This window comes from Rhinopithecus roxellana, chromosome 21 (assembly GCF_007565055.1).
Source record: "Rhinopithecus roxellana isolate Shanxi Qingling chromosome 21, ASM756505v1, whole genome shotgun sequence".
In the NCBI taxonomy this organism is placed as follows: domain Eukaryota; kingdom Metazoa; phylum Chordata; class Mammalia; order Primates; family Cercopithecidae; genus Rhinopithecus; species Rhinopithecus roxellana.
Genome location: NC_044569.1, coordinates 23,436,512 through 23,455,445, shown reverse-complemented (window position 1 = coordinate 23,455,445; position 18,934 = coordinate 23,436,512). Strand labels below are relative to the sequence as shown.

The 18,934-nt window shown below is 41.0% G+C and overlaps 2 protein-coding genes across 2 annotated transcripts in view; both read right to left on the bottom strand.

The window, feature by feature from the left end:
• Positions 1-8,107, bottom strand: part of LOC104682234 (serpin B6-like) — a 56,672-nt gene extending 48,565 nt beyond the window's left edge. Inside the window, exon 1 of the mRNA XM_030925803.1 lies at positions 7,983-8,107. The gene's annotated coding sequence lies outside the window, so the exon portion shown is untranslated. The remainder of the gene's footprint in view (positions 1-7,982) is intronic.
• LOC104682260 (serpin B6) lies at positions 681-18,721 on the bottom strand. The gene is made up of 4 exons (XM_030925808.1): positions 17,811-18,721; positions 13,765-13,939; positions 12,735-12,884; positions 681-2,494 (listed from the first exon to the last, which is right to left on the bottom strand). Exons 2-4 carry the CDS (start codon positions 13,927-13,929, stop codon positions 2,201-2,203), a joined length of 609 nt encoding a protein of 202 aa, XP_030781668.1. The 5' UTR covers positions 13,930-13,939; positions 17,811-18,721; the 3' UTR covers positions 681-2,200.
• Between the last annotated feature and the right edge of the window lie 213 nt (positions 18,722-18,934).

The window sequence follows — 18,934 nt, the reverse complement described above, 5'->3', positions numbered from 1 at the left end:
GTTTCCAGGCTGGCAGGAAAGTGACCCAGGTTGAGACCCAGGTGGGGTACTGCTGACTGGCTGATAGGGAACTTAGAAGGAGGAGGAGGCTTCTTGCTCAGTGGGTGAACAGGGTGCACATATCTGACAAGAGCAGGGGACTGCATGGCCAGGCCTCTGAGGCCCTGAGAAGCCCATAGATGTCAAGGCAGCACACAGATTTCAGGCCTTACAAGACAGAAATAAAATATTGAGTGATAACTCTTCAAAGAGAATTTGATAAGCATATAATTTTATAAGACCCTCTTGGCCAATATGCTTATTGTTACCTTTTATGTATTGTGATTTACATGGCTAAAGTCTGATTGTATTATAGGTCTATAACAGATCAAACCAATATCATTAACTTTTGTAATTCACTATTGATATGATCTGAATATACTCATCCCAGGAACGATTTAAAAAACATATTCTTGGCCAAGTGTGGTGGCTCACGCCTGTAATCCCAGCACTTTGGCAGGCTGAGGTGGGTGGATCGCAAGGTCAGGAGATCGAGACCATCCTGGCCAACATGGTAAAAACCCTTCTCTACTAAAAATACAAAAATTAACTGGGCGTGGTGGCACGTGCCTGTATTCCCAGCTACTCAGGAGGCTAAAGCAGGAGAATTGCTTGAACCCGGGAACTAGAGGTTGTAGTCAGCCGATATTGTGCCACTGTACTCCAGCCTGGTGAGAGAGTGAGACTCCGTCAAAAAAGAAAAAAGAAAAAAAAAAGACACATTCCCACATGGATGGTTGGCAGCTACTCCATTTACACTTCCAGCTCCCAACTACTAACCCACTTAACTGGACTTCCTGCAAGGCTGTGCCAGAAGGCATGCCTTTCCATAAGGAACAGGGCACCAGCCTATTGCTCCGGGCTGTAACACTCAGAAGCTCTCTCCGCAGTGAAAGAATCACATTAACTGATTATTCCCCACCTAGGATTATTCTTTCCAAGTGCAAGTGTTGGGCAGAGGAGGCAGCAGAATGAGAATGATAAACCCGGCAACCTCTGATACTTCCTCTTTCCTCTCTCAGCCCGCACACAACGTGGATATTTCCTTGTACTCCTCAGTCCTATTCCCTCCCTGCAGCTAATTCACCGGCTTGGGTCAAAAGGGAAAAGTGAACTAGCTGTGGAATGAAAATATAAGTGGTGTCAGTGAAATAAGGGGCTGCCCAGGGTTCTTCTGACTGCAAGGGTGTTGATGGAATAAGTCCTTTTTACTGTCCCCTAGAAAACAGTACCAATCTCCCTCTTCAATCTAACTAATCAGTGTGTTCTCTTAACACTGAACACTGCAATTTCATTTCAAGCCTGTAATACAAATGGCTACAGAAACCTGAGGTGCCTTTCCAAAAATATTTGAAATAAAATAGAAAGACATGTTCTGTATACCCATGAAGTGTCTCAAACTGTGAATAGAACATTATCTACTCATCTCTGCCTCCTAATAACAATTGTAAATTTTCAGAGAAAGTGAATAGTTGCATGTTTGAACAGGTTTGTGACCTACTGATCCCTATGAATGCAAACTACAAATAAGGCAGAAACATACAGGAAGTTGGACTGATTTCTCACTGGTCTAACTGCTCTCTCATCCTCTGTGCTGGCCTTGGAATTGCTGGTAAAGTTCTAGACTAGAGGTTGCTTCTGAGACCTCCTGCCCACCTCTTCTACCCATTCTCCATTTCACTCTCTATTCTCTCATTAAAAATGGGTCTATATGTCAATACTATTCAGCAGGGAAGAAAGAAAAGTAGCAACAAAGGAAAGGGAGACAGCTCGTTCCAAGCAGAGTGGTTTGGCTGAATGGTTAGAGGTATCACTGCCGAAGTGACCACAGGATCCTTGGAGAATGTCAACTTCCAACTTTAGAAAACATTTAACCTACAAAAATACACAGAAGGGTTCTGAACAAGGAATTTCAAATTAGGCTCCTAATATCTCATTTTTGACCACTGCAATGATAAAGTCATTTTGGGTTTGCAGGCACACTATGAAGTGTAGAGAAAAAGTAGGTCAGTTAGAGAAAAGAGGACTACATTCAATGACTACTATTTCCTTATGGAGAAGAAAACCAGCGACAGAAGAGAATACCATTGGTTTTGCTGTGCTGGATGAAGAAAAGGAAGGGATAGTCTACACAGAACCTGAGGGAGTAACTGGCACAACATCAAACCATTTTTGGGGTGGTAGCTGCTGCTGCTTCTGTACCTTCCTCATTGACCTCCACAAAGGACTTGTGCATGACCTTGGACAAGTACAGATCCTTCTTAGACGACATTCCTGAGAAGTCTGCCCTGTCCTGTTCAAAGGCATTGGCCATGCCCATACTGCGAAGGACATCCTCCATGTTGTAAGTTTCCTCTAGTTTAAATCTAGGAAGGAAAACTTCCATCTCTTGTTCATGCATCTTGTCTGGGTTTGTCCATTCTATGAATCTCTCATAAGAAAGTTCTTTTTCCACCTAAAACAAGAGAGTTGGAGATTTGAAAATCTAATCAGTGTTGTCCAATGGGACTGTTTTCTACGATGTTAATGTGCTCCGGCTGAGTTGCCTAATGTGGTAGCCATGAGCCGTATATGGTTACCGAGCACTTGAAATGTGGATAGTGCAATAAAGGCCTGTTTTGTAAATTTAATTTTTTAATGTAAGTGTACATCATCACAAATGGCTAGTGGCTACCATATTGGACAGCACACATATGGAAGAAAGCAAGTTAATGCGAAACCATTCGAGATGACTTTACATTTCAATGCCTTGATTCCTGGATTCAAGAAACTTAGTCAAACCTTTTCCTTCATGCAGAAACTTACAACTTAGAGTATATTTGTAGGAGAATGACTGTCCTCTTAAAGTGTGGTGTTCTATCTTAATAAAAGCATGCTGGTATCTCAGACCTATCTTCTCTTTTAGCCAAATTTCCTTCCAATGAATCCATCACCATTTTCTGTTCTTTTAACTTCCAACATCTTTCGGCCCTTCCTCTGCCTCTGTTGCTGCCTGCCTTCATTCAGGCCCTAATTGTGTCTTGTTTAAAATGTTATAGCAGCTTCCTTTCTTATCTCTCTCCATTCTTACTTCTTTCAATTTGTCCGTTGCAGTCATAAGGATTAGCTTTCTAGAGAAGCAAAATGCTACCCTGCTAAAAGTCTTCACTGACTCTCTAACACCTTGCTACTCAGTGTGCTCCATGGGCCAGCCGCCTCAACATCACCTGGAAGCTTGGTGGAAATGCAGCATCTCAGGCTCCATCCCAGTCCTACTAAACCAGAATCTATATTTTAACAAGATGCTTGGGTGACGTATAGACTCAGAACAGCTCTTCCCCATATGACTGCTTTCTGAAGGGAAAACTCACAATTAGTGGGCAAGGCTGGAGTGAAGACTACTAATATTAGTCAATGTCATACTCTGTGCATTGAAACAAATGCCTTATATAGGTAATCCCTTTATCCTGCAATAACTCTCATAGAGAGATATGGATATCATTTTCCACAGGAAGGAAAAGGCTAAGAGAAAAAAAAGTCAAAATTATAAAGCAAGATTTTGAGGGCTGACCTGATTTGGCCCCAACCTGAGTCTTTTCTGGAATAAGAGTATTTTCTTTTCTTTTTTTCTTCTTTCTTTCTTTTGTTTTTAATTTGACGGAGTCTTGCTCTGTTGCCAGGCTGGAGTGCAGTGGCGTGATCTCAGCTCACTGCAACATCCACTTCCTGGGTTCAAGTGATTCCCCTGCCTCAGCCTCCCTAGTAGTTGGGACTGCAGATGCATGTCACCACACCCAGTACTTTTTGTATTTTTAGTAGAGATAGGGTTTCACCATGTTGGCCAGGATTGTCTCGATCTCTTGACCTCATGATCCACCTGCCTTGGCCTCCCAAAGCCCTGGGATTATAGGTGTGAGCCACCGCACCAGGCCAAGAATTTTCTACATTGTGTTCAGCACTTAGAACAACATCCCGCTGGATATAACCATAAAAAGAGAAAAAGGCATGTGACCAAATATGTCAAGAAAACTTGGTAAAACCAAATTTTCAAAGGTTTTTTTTCCCTAAAAGCTTGTGAGAGCATTTACTATGAGAAAATGCATACTTTGGACACTCATTACCATTTTCAAATCAGTGTTTTCATCTGGAAGCATATTCAGCTCCTTTACAACATAAGGAAGCAGTAGAATTTTGTTTAATATTTCTTTTGCATAGGTCATTTGAAAAGTTTATTTCTTAAACATCATTTGCACAGGCTTTTCTTTGTTCTATAAAAGAAACAGGTAAAAATTAACTTGAAACACAATCATTAATACACTGTACATACATCAACAGAGCTGGTCACTCTCTGCCTTGGAAACACTTTCTTCCCTCAGTCTCTAGATTCCCATATTGGCCTCTGCCTTTACTGGCCCTTGATTGTTGCCTCAGTTTCCAAACACTGGGGTGTCCATGGTTCAATCCTTACTTTACTTTTCTTGGTGGACTTCAAAAGAATCAGAATATATCACTCCAAAATATGCTACTTTTGTTTAAGAATTATTTTGAGGTGAAGGCATTTGAGTTCCTGAAATATGTTATCTGCCTAAAAGCAGAGCCTCCCAAAAGGACTCAGAAGCCCTCAATTGTCATAAATTTGCTTTTTGGGAACAACTTTAATTTTCTCAAAGCTGAGAACTCTGTATACACTCAGCCAGACATTACGACTCGACTATTATATCAGCTATCCATTCTACCCTAAAGGATCCATTTATCTCTTAAAAATGTCATTTCTTTTCCCTAAGTTCCCTTTTCCCCCTCCCTTTCCCATCCTAAATTAGATAAATACACCACCAATTCTAACCACCCATTTGAGTTACTCATAACTGAGGTCTCCCATGTGTATGTGTGACACACAGGTTGATCAATTTCTGTTTGCTTTTCTCTTGTAAATTCTCTTTTGTTACACTATAAGGTCCTAGCCAGTGATCCCGGGAAGATAGAGGAAAAAGACTTGTTTCTCCCCTATAATTTCATTTAGTCTCTTGAATTGAAATATGAAACCAAATTTGCACCTCTGCCCTGGAACTCACCCCTGTAGTCTAGACTCATCAATTTTGCTGCCTACGCGATATCTGCACCTGAACATACAACGTATAAAATAAACCTCCAATTTAAGTATAAATTAAGAATAAAGTTACACATAAGTATAATTCATAGATAAAAAGACTACAGGGGAACACTGAACATCACATATTTCTGGATAATGGGTAATTCTAATTTTATTTATATCCTTTTCTACTTTCCCTACAATGTGCCTATATTTGTTGTAGTGTCATTTGGTAATTTTGCTTTTATGAAATTAATGGACTTGCACTTAGTTAAAAAGTGACATAACACTAGGCAAGATCTTACACAAATCAACCAGTGTCTTCCCACTACTCCCACCTCCCCAGAAACAATAAACCTCAGTGCACCCTTTCTCTTGGTATTTACTTTCATATTTAGAAATAATTGTGTATACAACTATTTTTAACCCCACAATTTTTGACATTATAAATTGCCTTCCTAATTTAGGGCTGATAATTAATTTTCTTTTAGCACTTACCACACTTCACTTCCTCTCTCCAAGTGTTTGCTTTCTTGTGACTAAATAGTATTCACTGCTAAGCCAATGAATGAATAATGGATGCATTTCTTTTTTTACGTGTCTGTTTTTCCTTATGTTACTATTGCTTTCCCCCCTTTTTTCCGTTTTCATTTTTTAAAAATCTATGGCAAATTCCCCTCCCACCAAATATTCTACAGATCACTCAAGCCCTTTCAGTAACTTCTTCATGTGCTCGACCACATATGGGTAATCTACCAGTCCCATTTCTCATCTCCCACAGTTTCCCCTCTGCTAGTGAGTGCAGGTTCATTTAGTCTGTTAAGATTTTCATTCCCAAAGCAGAATTTTCATAAACAGAGAACAACTTTTTCTACTCTTATACCTTATTTAGTCAATGATCAATTAATTTCTTGTTAATTTGGTAAACAAATTGTTTTCCTTAAACTTTAAAGCACACTGCTAACACAGCAAATAGGTTATTTTAAACATTTAAACATTGATGATAAAGCTTAATGTATCAGATGTTTTAAAGTTGTAATCACTTTAAAAAACAAACTTATGAAGTTAACAACATATCATTAATATAAGCATTTGTACAATAATAAACTGAATAAATCAACACTTATAATTCTGGTAAACTAGATTCTCCTAAGACTTTCAAACATGTTTTAAAATACATACAACTGTACAACAATGACTATAAAACTTATTTCTAGCACACCACTAGTAATACTGTGGGTTTTATTTACTTTATCTTCGCTCTATCTTTTTATATTTCCTAGGGTGATGGTAATGCTTATTTTAATACTTTTCTGGGGTTAAATTAATAACAGACCATCTCCTATTCACAAAAACAATAGGATGGGGCTGCCAGATTGAAGATTAGGACATGGGGTCTGACTGACCTGACACTGCTACTTTTCAGGTCATACTGCTATTTATTTTTATAGCCAAACAATATTTTTAGAGCCAAATAAATGTAAGGACTGTTTTGTGGTTTGGTCCTATATTGGGATTTCGCAAAGACAACCATTAAATTTCCTTTTTTTTTTTTTTTTTTGCCAAATGCCTTTCCTTGAAATGAAATACTATTTGAGGTTTTCATGCATCTGGTTTGCGTAACACAGAGTTTTATCACACAAGTTGGCTTTCAAGGTCTCCTGGTTTAATACTTAGGCCTTCAGGTTGGTTTATAACCACTGTGCCTGTCAACCTACGTGCCTATAGTCACAATTCCTACACAGCAGTCGTATATGAATCATCACACGCATCACACAGCATTTCTTGTAAACATCACTGAAATTATGTCTTGCTTCCTTTAAACTCATCTTGCTCTTTTTTTTTTGAGACGGAGTCTCGCTTTGTCCCCCAGGCTGGAGTGCAGTGGTGCAATCTTGGCTCACTGCAACCTCTGCCTCCCAGGTTCAAGCGATTCTTCTGCCTCAGCCTCCTGAGTAGCTGGGACTACCCCACGTCATCACGCCCGGCTAATTTTTGTATTTTCAGTAGAGACTAGGTTTCACCATATTAGTCAGGCTGGTCTCGAACTCCTGACCTCGTGATCCGCCCCCCCTACCCCCGCCCCCCCCTCAGCCTCTCAAAGTGCTGGGATTATAGGCGTGAGCTACCGCGCCCGACCCATCTTACTTGTTTTATCTGAATTTACTCAAGGACTCTTTCTTGGCTTTGTAGTAACATGTATTTCAATTAACACATGCTGGTTTTCGTTCTTGAGCAAATTCTCTCTACTTATCTACTGGGAATCTCTTTAAATTGGTTACTTTTTTTTTACACTATCCCAACATTCTTGCTTTCTGGCAACACTATCTTCCTCATTTTGATTTTTTTCCAGTCCAAAAACATACCATCAACGCCTCTCCTGGTTTCTTTTAAAGGAGGAGGAATGCCAAGTACAAATTCTGAATACTGAGAGCATATGTTTCGGTACCGACAAATAAATACTGTTGCTCTTGTTATTCCTGGAGGTCCCAGGCCTCACAGCCCCCTCCAGCGCCCAGCAGAAACTTCACCAGGGTGGGAGGCCTCATTGTCTGCACCTACTTCCAGCTCCGACAGGAGGAGTGGAGCCCAGGCAGGACTTTCACCCCCCAGCTCCTCGCCCATTCGCCCGGGCCTCTCCTCCCCGCGCCTGGACCCACAGGGCACACAGCCAGGTACAGCCAAGTCCCTGCCCTTAGGGACGCCCCGCCAGAGACCAAGTGAAGAAGGGCAGCCCCAGGGAAAGGTCTGGACAACAGGTGCGCTGAGCACTTCACTGGGCTTCCCTTTCGCAGGTTCCAGCCCTTTTCCTGGGCTCAGGAGCAGATAATGCGAATCCCGCGTGTGGGAACCGCTCCGAAAGCCAGACACCTACCCCAATTCTCCGCGCAGCTGCCCAGGAGCGAGGTGAGACCTGGTCGGAGAGGCGGGAATAGAGATGTCGGAGCGGCGCGGGGTATCAGTTCCTAGTGAGTGGGGAGGCGGGCGGAGTCGGGCCCCGCCAGGAACCACCCAGCGGGCGCCTGGGCAGGAGGGCGGGGCGGGTCCCGCAGGCCGCCAGGATTTCCTGATGTGCGGGAAGCGGCCAATCTCTGTGCGGGTGAAAAACCGCAACTGCCTGCGAGTTTTCAGTCAAGAAGTGATAATGCGCTTTGGCTATTTGGGGTTTTTCGTGGTTCCATACAGATTGTAGGATTTTTTTTTTTTTCTATTTCTGTGAAGAATGACGTTGGTATTTTGATAGCGATTGCACTGACTCTGTAAATTGTTTGGGTGGCGTTGTAATTTTAACATTAATTATTCCAACCCGTGAGCATGAATATGTGTCCATTTTCTGTGTGTCCTCTTCATGTTTTTCTCATCAGTGTTTTATAGTTGTCCTTGTAGAGGTCTTTCATTTCTTTGATTAAATTGATACCGGGTATTTTACACATTATATTTCTTATAGGTATTGTAAGTGGGATTTCTTTCTTGATTTCTTTTTCAGATTGTTCACTCTTCATGTATAGAAATCTTACTGATATCTTATATCCATTTTGTATTCTGCAACCTTACTGATTCATTTATTAGTTCTAGCAGTTTTTCCAGGGGAGTCTCTTGGTTTTTCCGATTATAAGATTATGCCATTGGTGAGCAAAGCTAATTTTATTTCTTTCTTTGCAGTCTGGGTGTCCTTTGTTTCTTTTTCTTGCCTAATTGCCCCGGCCAGGGCTTCCAGTCAGATACTGAATAATGGGGGCGAGGCTGGGCATCCTTGTCTTGTTGCAGATCTTACAGGAAAGGTTTTCAATATTTCCCCGTTCAATATATTAGCAGTGGGTTTTTCATTTTGGTTTTTATTATTTTGAGGTATATTCCTTCTATACCCAATGTGTTAAGGATTTTTATCATAAAGCGATGTGGAATTTTACTGAATACTTTCTCGGCATTTATTGAAATGATCGTGTAGTTTTTGTTGTTGGTTCTGTTAATGTAATGTATCGCATTTATTGATTTGTGTTTATTGAATCATACTTGCATACCCCGGTGACTCTCACTTGATCGTGGTGAGTGATCTTTTTAATGTGTTGTTGAATTGGAGCTGCTAGCAATTTTTTGAGGATTTTTTTCTGTTTTTACCTGTTGATGTGATGGATTCCTTTACTTGATTTTCAAATGTTGAAGTAGCCTTGTACACCTGCAATCAATCTTACTTAGTCACAATGTATAATCCAACTATTTTACACATAGTTGGATATTGTTTGTGAACATGTTGCTCAGGATTTTACACCTATACTAATGAAAGATACTGGTCATTAAGTTTCTTTTCTTCTCATGTCTTTGTCTGGTTTTGTTATCAGAGTAATTACAGTCATATAGAATGAATTAGAAAGCAGTTCTTCTGCTTCTATCTTCTGAAAGAGACTTAGAGAATTGGTGTAAATGTTTTCTTATTTATTTTTACTTTTTTAGAATTCACTAGTGAGTCCATCTAGGTCTGGTGATTATTTTAGAGGGCTATTAATTATTGATTAAATTTTTTAGTAGATATAGGCCTATTCAAATGTTCTATTTCCTGTTGTGTGACTTTTGGCGGATTGTGTCTTTCAAGAAATTGATCCATGTCAGGTAGTTTATCAAATTTGTGGGCACAGAGCTGTCCCGAGTATTCCTTTATGTTTTTTTATTGTACATGGGATTTTTAGCATGTCACCACTTTCATTTCTGATATTAGTAATTTAGGGTTTTCTTTTTGTTTAGCCTGGCTACTGTCGCATCAATTCATTGATCTTTTAAAATAATTAGCATTTGTTTTCATTGATTTTTATCTCTGGATTTCATTCATTTCTGCCCCCATTTTTATTATTTATTTTGCTCTGCTTACTTGGGTTTAATTTACTCTTCTTTTTCTGATGTTCTAAAGTAGAAACTGTGCTGACTGATTTTAGAGTTTTTAAAACAAAGTTTCTACTTTTTAAATTTATCCATTCAATGCCATGAATTTTTCTGAAGAGGTGACTCACATTGTCCAGTAAGCCAAGAAATGTTAAGTGTCTAAATAGTAAACTCTAACCTTAGGTGAGTAAAATATGGAAACTAGTGGATTAAATAATCTGTGATTGAATCTATTGTTTAACTCACTAAACTAAATTAGTTAAGCAAATATTTACCTTCACTCCTTCATCTTTAACCCCTTCACTTTTTTGAAGTCTTATCCCATAATTATGCTCAATATCTCAAATATTTTTTAAAAACACACTTTCTTTACTTTTATATATCATATGATTTTATTTAAATAAATTTCAAGAAAATGCAAACTGATGTATAGGGATATAAGGTAGATCAGTAGTTGCATGCAACATGGAACTGAGGACAGGGCAGAGAGAGGTGGGTGAGAGGCAGTACAAAGGAGAAGGGGATACTTTGGAGTGATGGATATGTTCATTATCTAGATTGCTTTTACAGGTGTGTATATGTATATATACATAGATCCAAATGTATCATCGATTGTATATTTTATTTTTTAATTAATTAATTGATTATTTTAAAATTAATGTTCATTATTATACTTTAAGTTCTGGGGTACATGTGCAGAACGTGCAGGTTTGTTACATAGGTATACACGTGCCATGGTGGTTTGCTGCACCCATCAATCCGTCATCTACATTAGGTATTTCTCCTAATGCTACCCTCCGCTAGGTCCCCACCCCCGCGACAGGCCCAGGTGTGTGATGTTCCCCTCCCTGTGTCCATGTGTTCTCATTGTTCAACTCCCACTTATGAGTGAGAACATGCGGCATTTGGTTTTCTGTTCTTGTGTTAGTTTGCTGAGAATGATGGCTTCCAGCTTCATCCATGTCCCTGCAAAGGACATGAACTGCATAGTTTTCTGTGGTGTATATGTGCCACATTCTCTTTATCCAGTCTATCATTGATGGGCATTTGGGTTGGTTCCAAGTCTTTGCCATTGTGAACAGTGCCACAATAATCATACATGTGCATGTGTCTTTATAGTAGAATGATTTTTAATCCTTTGGGTACATACCCAGTAATGGGATTGTTGGCTCATATGGTATTTCTGGTAACAGATCCTTGAGGAATCGCCACACTGTCTTCCACAATGGTTGAACTAATTTACACTCCCACCAACAGTGTAAAAGCGTTCCTATTTCTCCACATCCTCTCCAGCACCTGTTGTTTCCTGACTTTTTAATGATCGCCATTCCAACTGGCGTGAGATGGTATCTCATTGTGGTTTCGATTTCCATTTCTCTAATGACCAGTGATGATGAGCTTTTTTTCATATGTTTGTTGGCCACATAAATGTCTTCTTATGAGAAATGTCTGTTCATATCCTTCACCCACTTTTTTATGGGTTTTTTTTTCTTGTAAATTTGTTTAAGTTCTTTGTAGAGTCTGGATATTAGCCCTTTGTCAGATGGATAGATTGCCTAAATTTTTCTCCCATTCTGTAGGTTGCCTGTTCACTCTGATAATAGTTTCTTTTGCTGTGCTGAAGCTGGATCCCATTTGCCAATTTTGGCTTTTGTTGCCATTGCTTTTGGTGTTTTAGTCATGAAGTCTTTGCCCATGCCTATGTCCTGAATGGTAATGCCTAGGTTTTCTTTTGGGATTTTTATGGTTTTAGGTCTTACATTTAATACTTTAATACATCTTGAGTTAATTTTTGTATAAGGTGTAAGGAAGGGGTCCAGTTTCAGTTTTCTGCATATGGTAGCTAGTTTTCCCAACACCATTTATTAAATAGGGAATCCTTTCCCCATTGCTTGTTTTTGTCAGGTTTGTCAAAGATCAGATGGATGTAGATGTGTAGTGTCATTTCTGAGGCCTCTATTCTGTTCCATTGGTCTATATCTCTGTTTTGGTACCAGTACCATGCTGTTTTGTTTACTGTAGCCTTGTAGTATAGTTTGAAGTCAGGTAACATGATGCCTCCAGCTTTGTTCTTTTTGCTTAGGATTGTCTTGACAGTGTGGGCTCTTTTTTGGTTCCATATGAACATTAAAGTAGTTTTTTTCTAATTCTGTGAAGAAAGTTGCTGGCAGCTTGATGGGGATAGCATTGAATCTATAAATTACTCTGGGCAGTATAGCCACTTTCATGATATTGATTCTTCCTATCCATAAGCATGGAATGTTTCTCCATTTGTTTGTGTCCTCTCTTATTTCCTTGAGCAGTGGTTTGTAGTTCTCCTTGAAGAGGTCCTTCACATTACTTGTAAGTTGTATTCGTAGGTATTTTATTCTCTTTGCAGCAAGTGCGAATGGGAGTTCACTCATGATTTGGCTCCCTGTTTGTCTATTATTGGTGTATAGGAATGCTTGTGATTCCTGCACATTGACTTTGTATCCTGAGATTTTGCTGAAGTTGCTTATCAGCTTAAGGAGATTTGGGGCTGAGACAATGGAGTTTTCTAAATATACAATCATGTCACAAAACTGGGCAGTATTTGCTCTAAGACCCATTTTATAAATGATAAAATGGAATCAGAGGAGTGTGTGAGGTTCCTGAATGGAGTCCTGGATTCAGGCCCACCTGTATGAATTCATAGCCCACATTCTTTCTACTACTGTCCATCACCCATTACTATCTTTATTTTCTCCAATGAAAAACAAGTATGACTTACTGAGAGGAAGTCATAAGACTTTTCTCCAAAGAGCCGGTTAGCAGTTCTAAGCAAGTACAGAGTGCCAGTTCTGTTAATTTCAGTGAGAAGTGACTGAAAACCTTGGTGAATATCTCCATCTTCACCTCCAATTTTACTAAAAGAAAGTGCCTGAAATTAAACAAAACAAAAACACAGAGGAAAATAACATTTTCAGTATTCCCTGACTTCAAGAAATAGGCAAAACACTAAACTTTCACTAAGAGGTTTACAGATCCTGATTGTAGCTTAAATGATGATTAATTAAAGATGAAAAGTGTCTTGAAAGCCACCCAGTCTCCCTACGTATAGCTCTTCTCAGTCCTGCCTATAATTACTTCCTAAAGGAAACCAAAGTTTTCTAAGTATTAGTATGAGTGGAAATGCCTTTTGCAAATCCTAACAAAATGTATCTAGTTATTTATGTTCACTATTTGTGGTAGTTTGTCTGAAAACACAGCTGCCAACCATATGTTCCATCTCTGCATGCACAGGCTGCTCCTGACATCAAAAGATGGAGTCTCTCTCCCCTCCTGTGGGATCTGGGCTGGTCCTGTGACTTGCTGTGAATATCAGAGTGCAGATATGATACTGTCCTTAAAAAGCCTAGCAGCTTCCATTTTTGCTGTCTCATAACCCAGCTACTATGGTGTAAGGAAGCACAAGCTGTGCTAAAGCAAGGATACACAGAAAGGCCCGGAGGAATGGGAAGACTTGCTTGTAGGGAACTAAGGCCCCAGCCACCAAGCAGCACCAAGACCCAGACAAGTGAGTGAGACCTTCCTGGACCTTCTAGCCCAGTAGCCTGCAGAAGCACCCACATGAGTGACCCCAAGTCACCACAGATGGTCAGGCAGTGGTAACATGCTCCATCCTGCCAACTCTCCATCTACATCCTATGATACTATCAAAGTTGTCTGTTAAAAGAGGAATTTCTTTGGGAATTGAAATGTAGAAGAAGAGCTCAACTGAGTAGTAGCATTTATTGTTGTCTTGAAGTGGCTCTAGGTACCTGAGACATCTGGGCTGCAGTGTTTCCCTTCGCTCCCATGAAAACCATGGCCAAGGCTGACGACATGCTCATGGGTGAAAACAATATGTTGTTTGAGTTATTTTCCCCTAGCTTTTTCAAAAGGTTTAATGCAAAGATGCCAGTTACTTCTGATAGAGCGTCCATGACAGTGAACCTGAAACAATGGATTTTAAAACAACATTACATCAATGTGGGCTTACATATGTATTGTATTTTTACTCTTATTTATTAATAAATATGGTTAATACTTTTGTTCAGTGAGCAAATAGGTACACATGCAAAAACTACACTAGGCCTTTCCTTGCAAAATTTCATTTAATCCATACAACATGATGAGGTAGGTGCTGTAAATATCTGCATTTTACAAGCAAAGAAATGGGGCATTAGCTGTTTTTCCTTATGTTAATATTGCTTTTCCTTCATTTCTTTAGTTTTCAATGTATCTCTGGCAAATTTTCCCCTAAATTTTCTACAGATCAGTCAAACATTTTTAGTAATTACTTTATATGTTCAACCACATATGAAGAACCTATCAATCCCATTTTTCATCTCCCACAGTCTTTCAGTCTGCTGAAGAGTGCAGCATTCTTAAAGTCTAAAATTTTCATGACCAAAAAAGAATTTTCACAAGCAGAGAACAACTTTCCCTACTATTATACTTTAGTTATTGATCAATTTATTGTTTTCCAATATGATAAACCTAATTTTTTTCTTAAACTTTAAAGCATACTGCTTACACAGCAAATAAGTCATATTTTTTAAATCTTTAAGCATTAATTATGAAGTCTAATAATCAGATGCTTTATTTATTTATTATTTATTTATGTATTTTGAGACAGAGTTTTGCTCTTGTCACCCAAGCTGGAGTGCAATGGCATGATTTCGGCTCAATGCAACCTCCACCTCCCGGATTCAAGTGATTCTCATGCCTCAGCCTCCTGAGTAGCTGGGATTACAGGCACATGCCACCACACCTGGCTAATTTTTTTATTTTTAGTAGATACGGGGTTTCACCATGTTAGCCATTCTGGTCTCGAACTCTTGATCTCAGGTGATCTGCCTGCCTCGGCCTCCCTAAGTGCTGGGATTAGAGGCATGAGACACTATGCCCAGCCTATCAGATGTTTTATTAATCAGTGATTACAAACTCTAATATATCAGATGTTTGAAAGTTTTAAACAACTTTAATAACAAACTTACAAAGTTAAACACTTATAAATACAGTAAGCTAGATTCTCCAAAAACATGGTATCAGCATCTCTGCTGGTTTCTTTTAAAGGAGGAGAGCTGTAAGGTATGAATTTTGGACACTCAGGCAGCATATGAGTTTAGGTACTGACCAAAAACACTGCTGCTCTTCTAACGCCTTACCAGTGACAAAACTGGAATGTATGTTTATTTTTAGTTCCTAAGTATACCATGTGTAAATCCAATTGGCATTTAAAGATTTTATACATCTTCCCTTTCTGAAACATACTTTCATTTAGAGGCTGTCCACTGGGGCTCAATTGTACTACCTTTCTCTTTCATAATTCCAATGTGTTGCATCCACTGCTATTGATCACTGATATTGCTGACTCTATTCCTTTCTGAACCCATTGCTCTTTTGTGTGCAGCAACCTTATCTCATCTAAGACAACCCTTCGCCAATGTCCTTTGTTTTAAACTCATGTTTTTTCTGCTTCATTGCTTACTCTTTTGTTTTGATGGAGCAATAGCTTTCTAAGACAGAATGCACAAACTTTGATGGATTGCATATTTGAAAATATCTTTATTCTTCCATTAGATACTATTGATCATTTGGCCGAGTCCATAATCCAGGTTGCAAATCATTTTACCTCTGAAGTCTTGAGGCATTGCTTCTTTGCCTTCCAGCCTTTAGTTTTGCTGTTGAGAAGTCTAATGACACTCAGATCCCAGTTCTCTCCCCGCTTCCAGTTTACCCCTCTTTAGAAGCTTACGAAACTTTATCGTTATCCCTGATCATCTAAAATGTCACAAAGACTGTGTCCTGTGAACCCAGTTCATCATTTTTGTGGGGCACTTGGTGAGCCATTTCAATCTAGCAATTCAAGATTTTTTATTGTACTTTTTGTCAATTTCCTCCAGACAGATTCTCTGTTTTATTTTTCTGTCCCTTCTGTTAGTCAGGTGCTAGAACTCTTGGATTGAACCCCTCATCTGGAATTTCCCAATCCTCTTCATGCCCTGTCACTCTCAGAAAATATATGAACAGCAGCTTGGGATAAACGAAACTGCCCATTACAGGAATGACCAACTCTAGCCACCCAGATCTCACCCAGCTATCCCGAGTTGTAGGGATCAATATTTGACACATCTGCTACCTCACCCAGGGCACAACACCCTGATAGGCATTCAGGTTTGAAAACTCCCCTTTAATCTTCCAATTATCAAGTTTTACATCACTTTGATATTTTGTTCCATTTTTCCGAAAGACATCTGTGGGTTTATCCTCTAATCTTTCTATTAATTTTTTTTTTTTTTTTTTTTTGAGACAAGGTCTCACTCTGTCACCCAGACTGGAGTGCAGTGCTGTGATCATGGCTCACTGCAGCCTCGATCTCACAGGTGCAAGCAATCCTCCTGTCTCAGGCCCCTCCACCCATCTGAGTAGCTGAGGCCACAGGCATGCACCACCATATTTGGCTAATTTTTGCATTTTTTGGCAGAGATGGCGTTTCACCATGTTCCCCATACTGGTCTTGAACTCCTGGGCCTCAAGTGATCCTCCCACCTCAGCCTCCCAAAGTGCTGGAATTACAAGTGTGAGCCACCACACCTGGCCTCTATTAATTTTTGAAATTTAAGCTAGTAAAATTTTGATTTCCAAAAAATCCTACTTATGCCTTGTTATTCCTTTTTCACAGCATTCAGTTTTAATTCCCTAGAGAACATCATTTATAGTTTTATTGTGCTGTCTTCTGCTTCTGGTGCTGCCTCACTTTCTCAGATGTCTTTGCCATTGTGGTTATCTAAACACTAAGTGTTTATTTAGATACACACTAAATCTTATTATTTACATCTCTCTCTTCATACATGGGCTTTTCCAGAAATGCCGAACTTTCCAGTCCATGTTTAAAATGAAAACACTAATTAGAAATTCTCTTTACATGGGTAGGTCATTTTGGCCGTAAGGGTGGAGGCTATGGGAGGGAAAGGTGATTCACTGCAATGTGATTTTGTTGAGGAACCAGGAAATGAAGGTCTTTTTTTCTGAGACCAGTGGGTTTTTCGAGACACCAATCTTCTGGTGGTATGGAAGCAGGTGGGGTCGGGGACTGAGGGGACTTTCACTTGGCCATTAGCTGGTTTCCAGCCTGGTGCCTTCCTCTATCCCCTCACAGAACCTGTGGGTCCCTGCGTTTGACCATCAGATCCTGTAGGGGTGAGACATTGGTCTGCTACTGGGTAGCTGGCTAGGGGAGGGAGGGTGGTTGGTTGCCAAGGTGGGTACTGGCATCAGGGGAATCAAACCATTCTGTAAACAGATTTAGACCAAGGCCCCTATTTCTCAGCCCTGCATTTCCCTCCTGTCATTTCAGGTAATTAGTGCCTCCAACGTGAAGCCTCAGAGCTCTTTATAGGTTATTTTCCACCCCCACCCCACAAAAGGCACTGAGGGTACCCGTCTCATTCTTCTATTCTCTTTCCTCCTCCAAAAATCGGCGAAAATCTCTTGTCCACTGTTTGCTTCCTCTCTTAGTTTCACATTATCACCGTGCACATTGTTTAAACCCAGAATACAAGGAAACCCAGGATCAAACACAAACGTGACTCAACACATCAGGCCTATGAACTACAACAGGGAGATTACAGCTCTCAGTCACACTTCTGTCGTCAGGCACAATTAGACCCCTACAGTGCTGAATATTAATTTGCTATAACTTATGTTTTCCGAAACTGAGTTTTAAGGGATGGGTGAGAAGAAACTAATTCCAGTGCCAATTTTATCTTACACGACAAAATCTAAATACGATTAAAATGCACCCCCCCCACACACACACCCAATCTTCTCTTAGCTTAAGGATAACGAATTTTGAAATATTTTATCTTGCAATGAGTTCATTTAAAACAGATGTGGAATGCCCCTCACGATGATCTTTGCAGGCCTGGACGACCTCAAAAGTGCTGTGGTGTTGGCCGAACTCTGGAGGCCAGAGAGGGCTGTGACACCCATGCGCTCATTCTTGGAAAAGGTGTTGGGGGAGGCGCAGGGTCCAGGCTGCCTTTGGGACCCGCCCCTAGTTCTCTCTCGAGGGTCTCCATTCTTCTCAGAAAGTTCCAACGCACTGTTCCCTGCAGGGTCACCTGTGGCCAGGTGGCCCCAGGCTACAGACCTAGAGGCTCCTCGACACCCCCATCCCGCAGGCGGCCCTGCCTCCTCCTGGGCCTCCAGGTGCACGGCCCCGAGTCCTGGGGTCCTAGTGGTCCGAGGAGTCACAGCCTCCTCCCGCCCCCAGTGAGTACTTCAGCAGGGTGGGCTGGGCGGCCTGAATGTCTGCACCTGTTTCCCAGCTCCAGCAGGGTGAGCCAAGACGAACCAAGACAGGCACTCCCCAGATCCGCACCCATCCTCCCCACCCGCGTCCTCGTCAGGACCGGCAGGGGTCTCAGTCAGGCGCAGCTACGCCCCTGCCGTCCGGAAGCGCCAGGAAAACGTCCCAGGTCCAGGAAGGCGTGCACTATCCCTGGCTTCACCTTCGCAGCTTCCTGCCCCTTTCTTAGGCGCAAGAGCGGATAACCTGGTGCCCGCGTGTGGGAGCCGCTCCCCAAACCAGGCACGTACCCCAGTTGTAGGCGCCGCTGCCCAGAAGCGAGGAGAGACCGGGTCGGAGCTGCGGGGATGAAGATGTCTGGCCGAGGCGGCTGTCAGATCCTAGCTGGGTAGCGAGTGCGGCAAGAGTCGGCACCCGGCCAGGCACCTCCCCAGCCCAGCTGGCGCGTAAGTAGGAGGGCGGTGCGAGTCCCGCAGACAGCAGGGGCTTCCGGTGCGGCGCACTGAGAACGCTCAGGCGAATAAAACGAAGACGCTGCTCTCTGGGAGTTTTCAATCAGGAAGCAGTATTACTCCCACCCCCCCGATTCTCACCCCGAGTTAATGTGTCTTTGAAAGTAACTGTGAATTATT

Excerpts from the sequence above, each read along its gene's own strand:
- LOC104682260 (XM_030925808.1), bottom strand. The coding sequence starts at position 13,929 with ATGGACGCTCTATCAGAAGTAACTGGCATCTTTGCATTAAACCTTTTG. Across the intron at positions 12,885-13,764 it reads CTGCAGCCCAGATGTCTCAG|GCACTTTCTTTTAGTAAAAT; the intron begins GTACCTAGAGCC and ends GTTTAATTTCAG. Across the intron at positions 2,495-12,734 it reads AGTCTTATGACTTCCTCTCA|GTGGAAAAAGAACTTTCTTA; the intron begins GTAAGTCATACT and ends CTCTTGTTTTAG.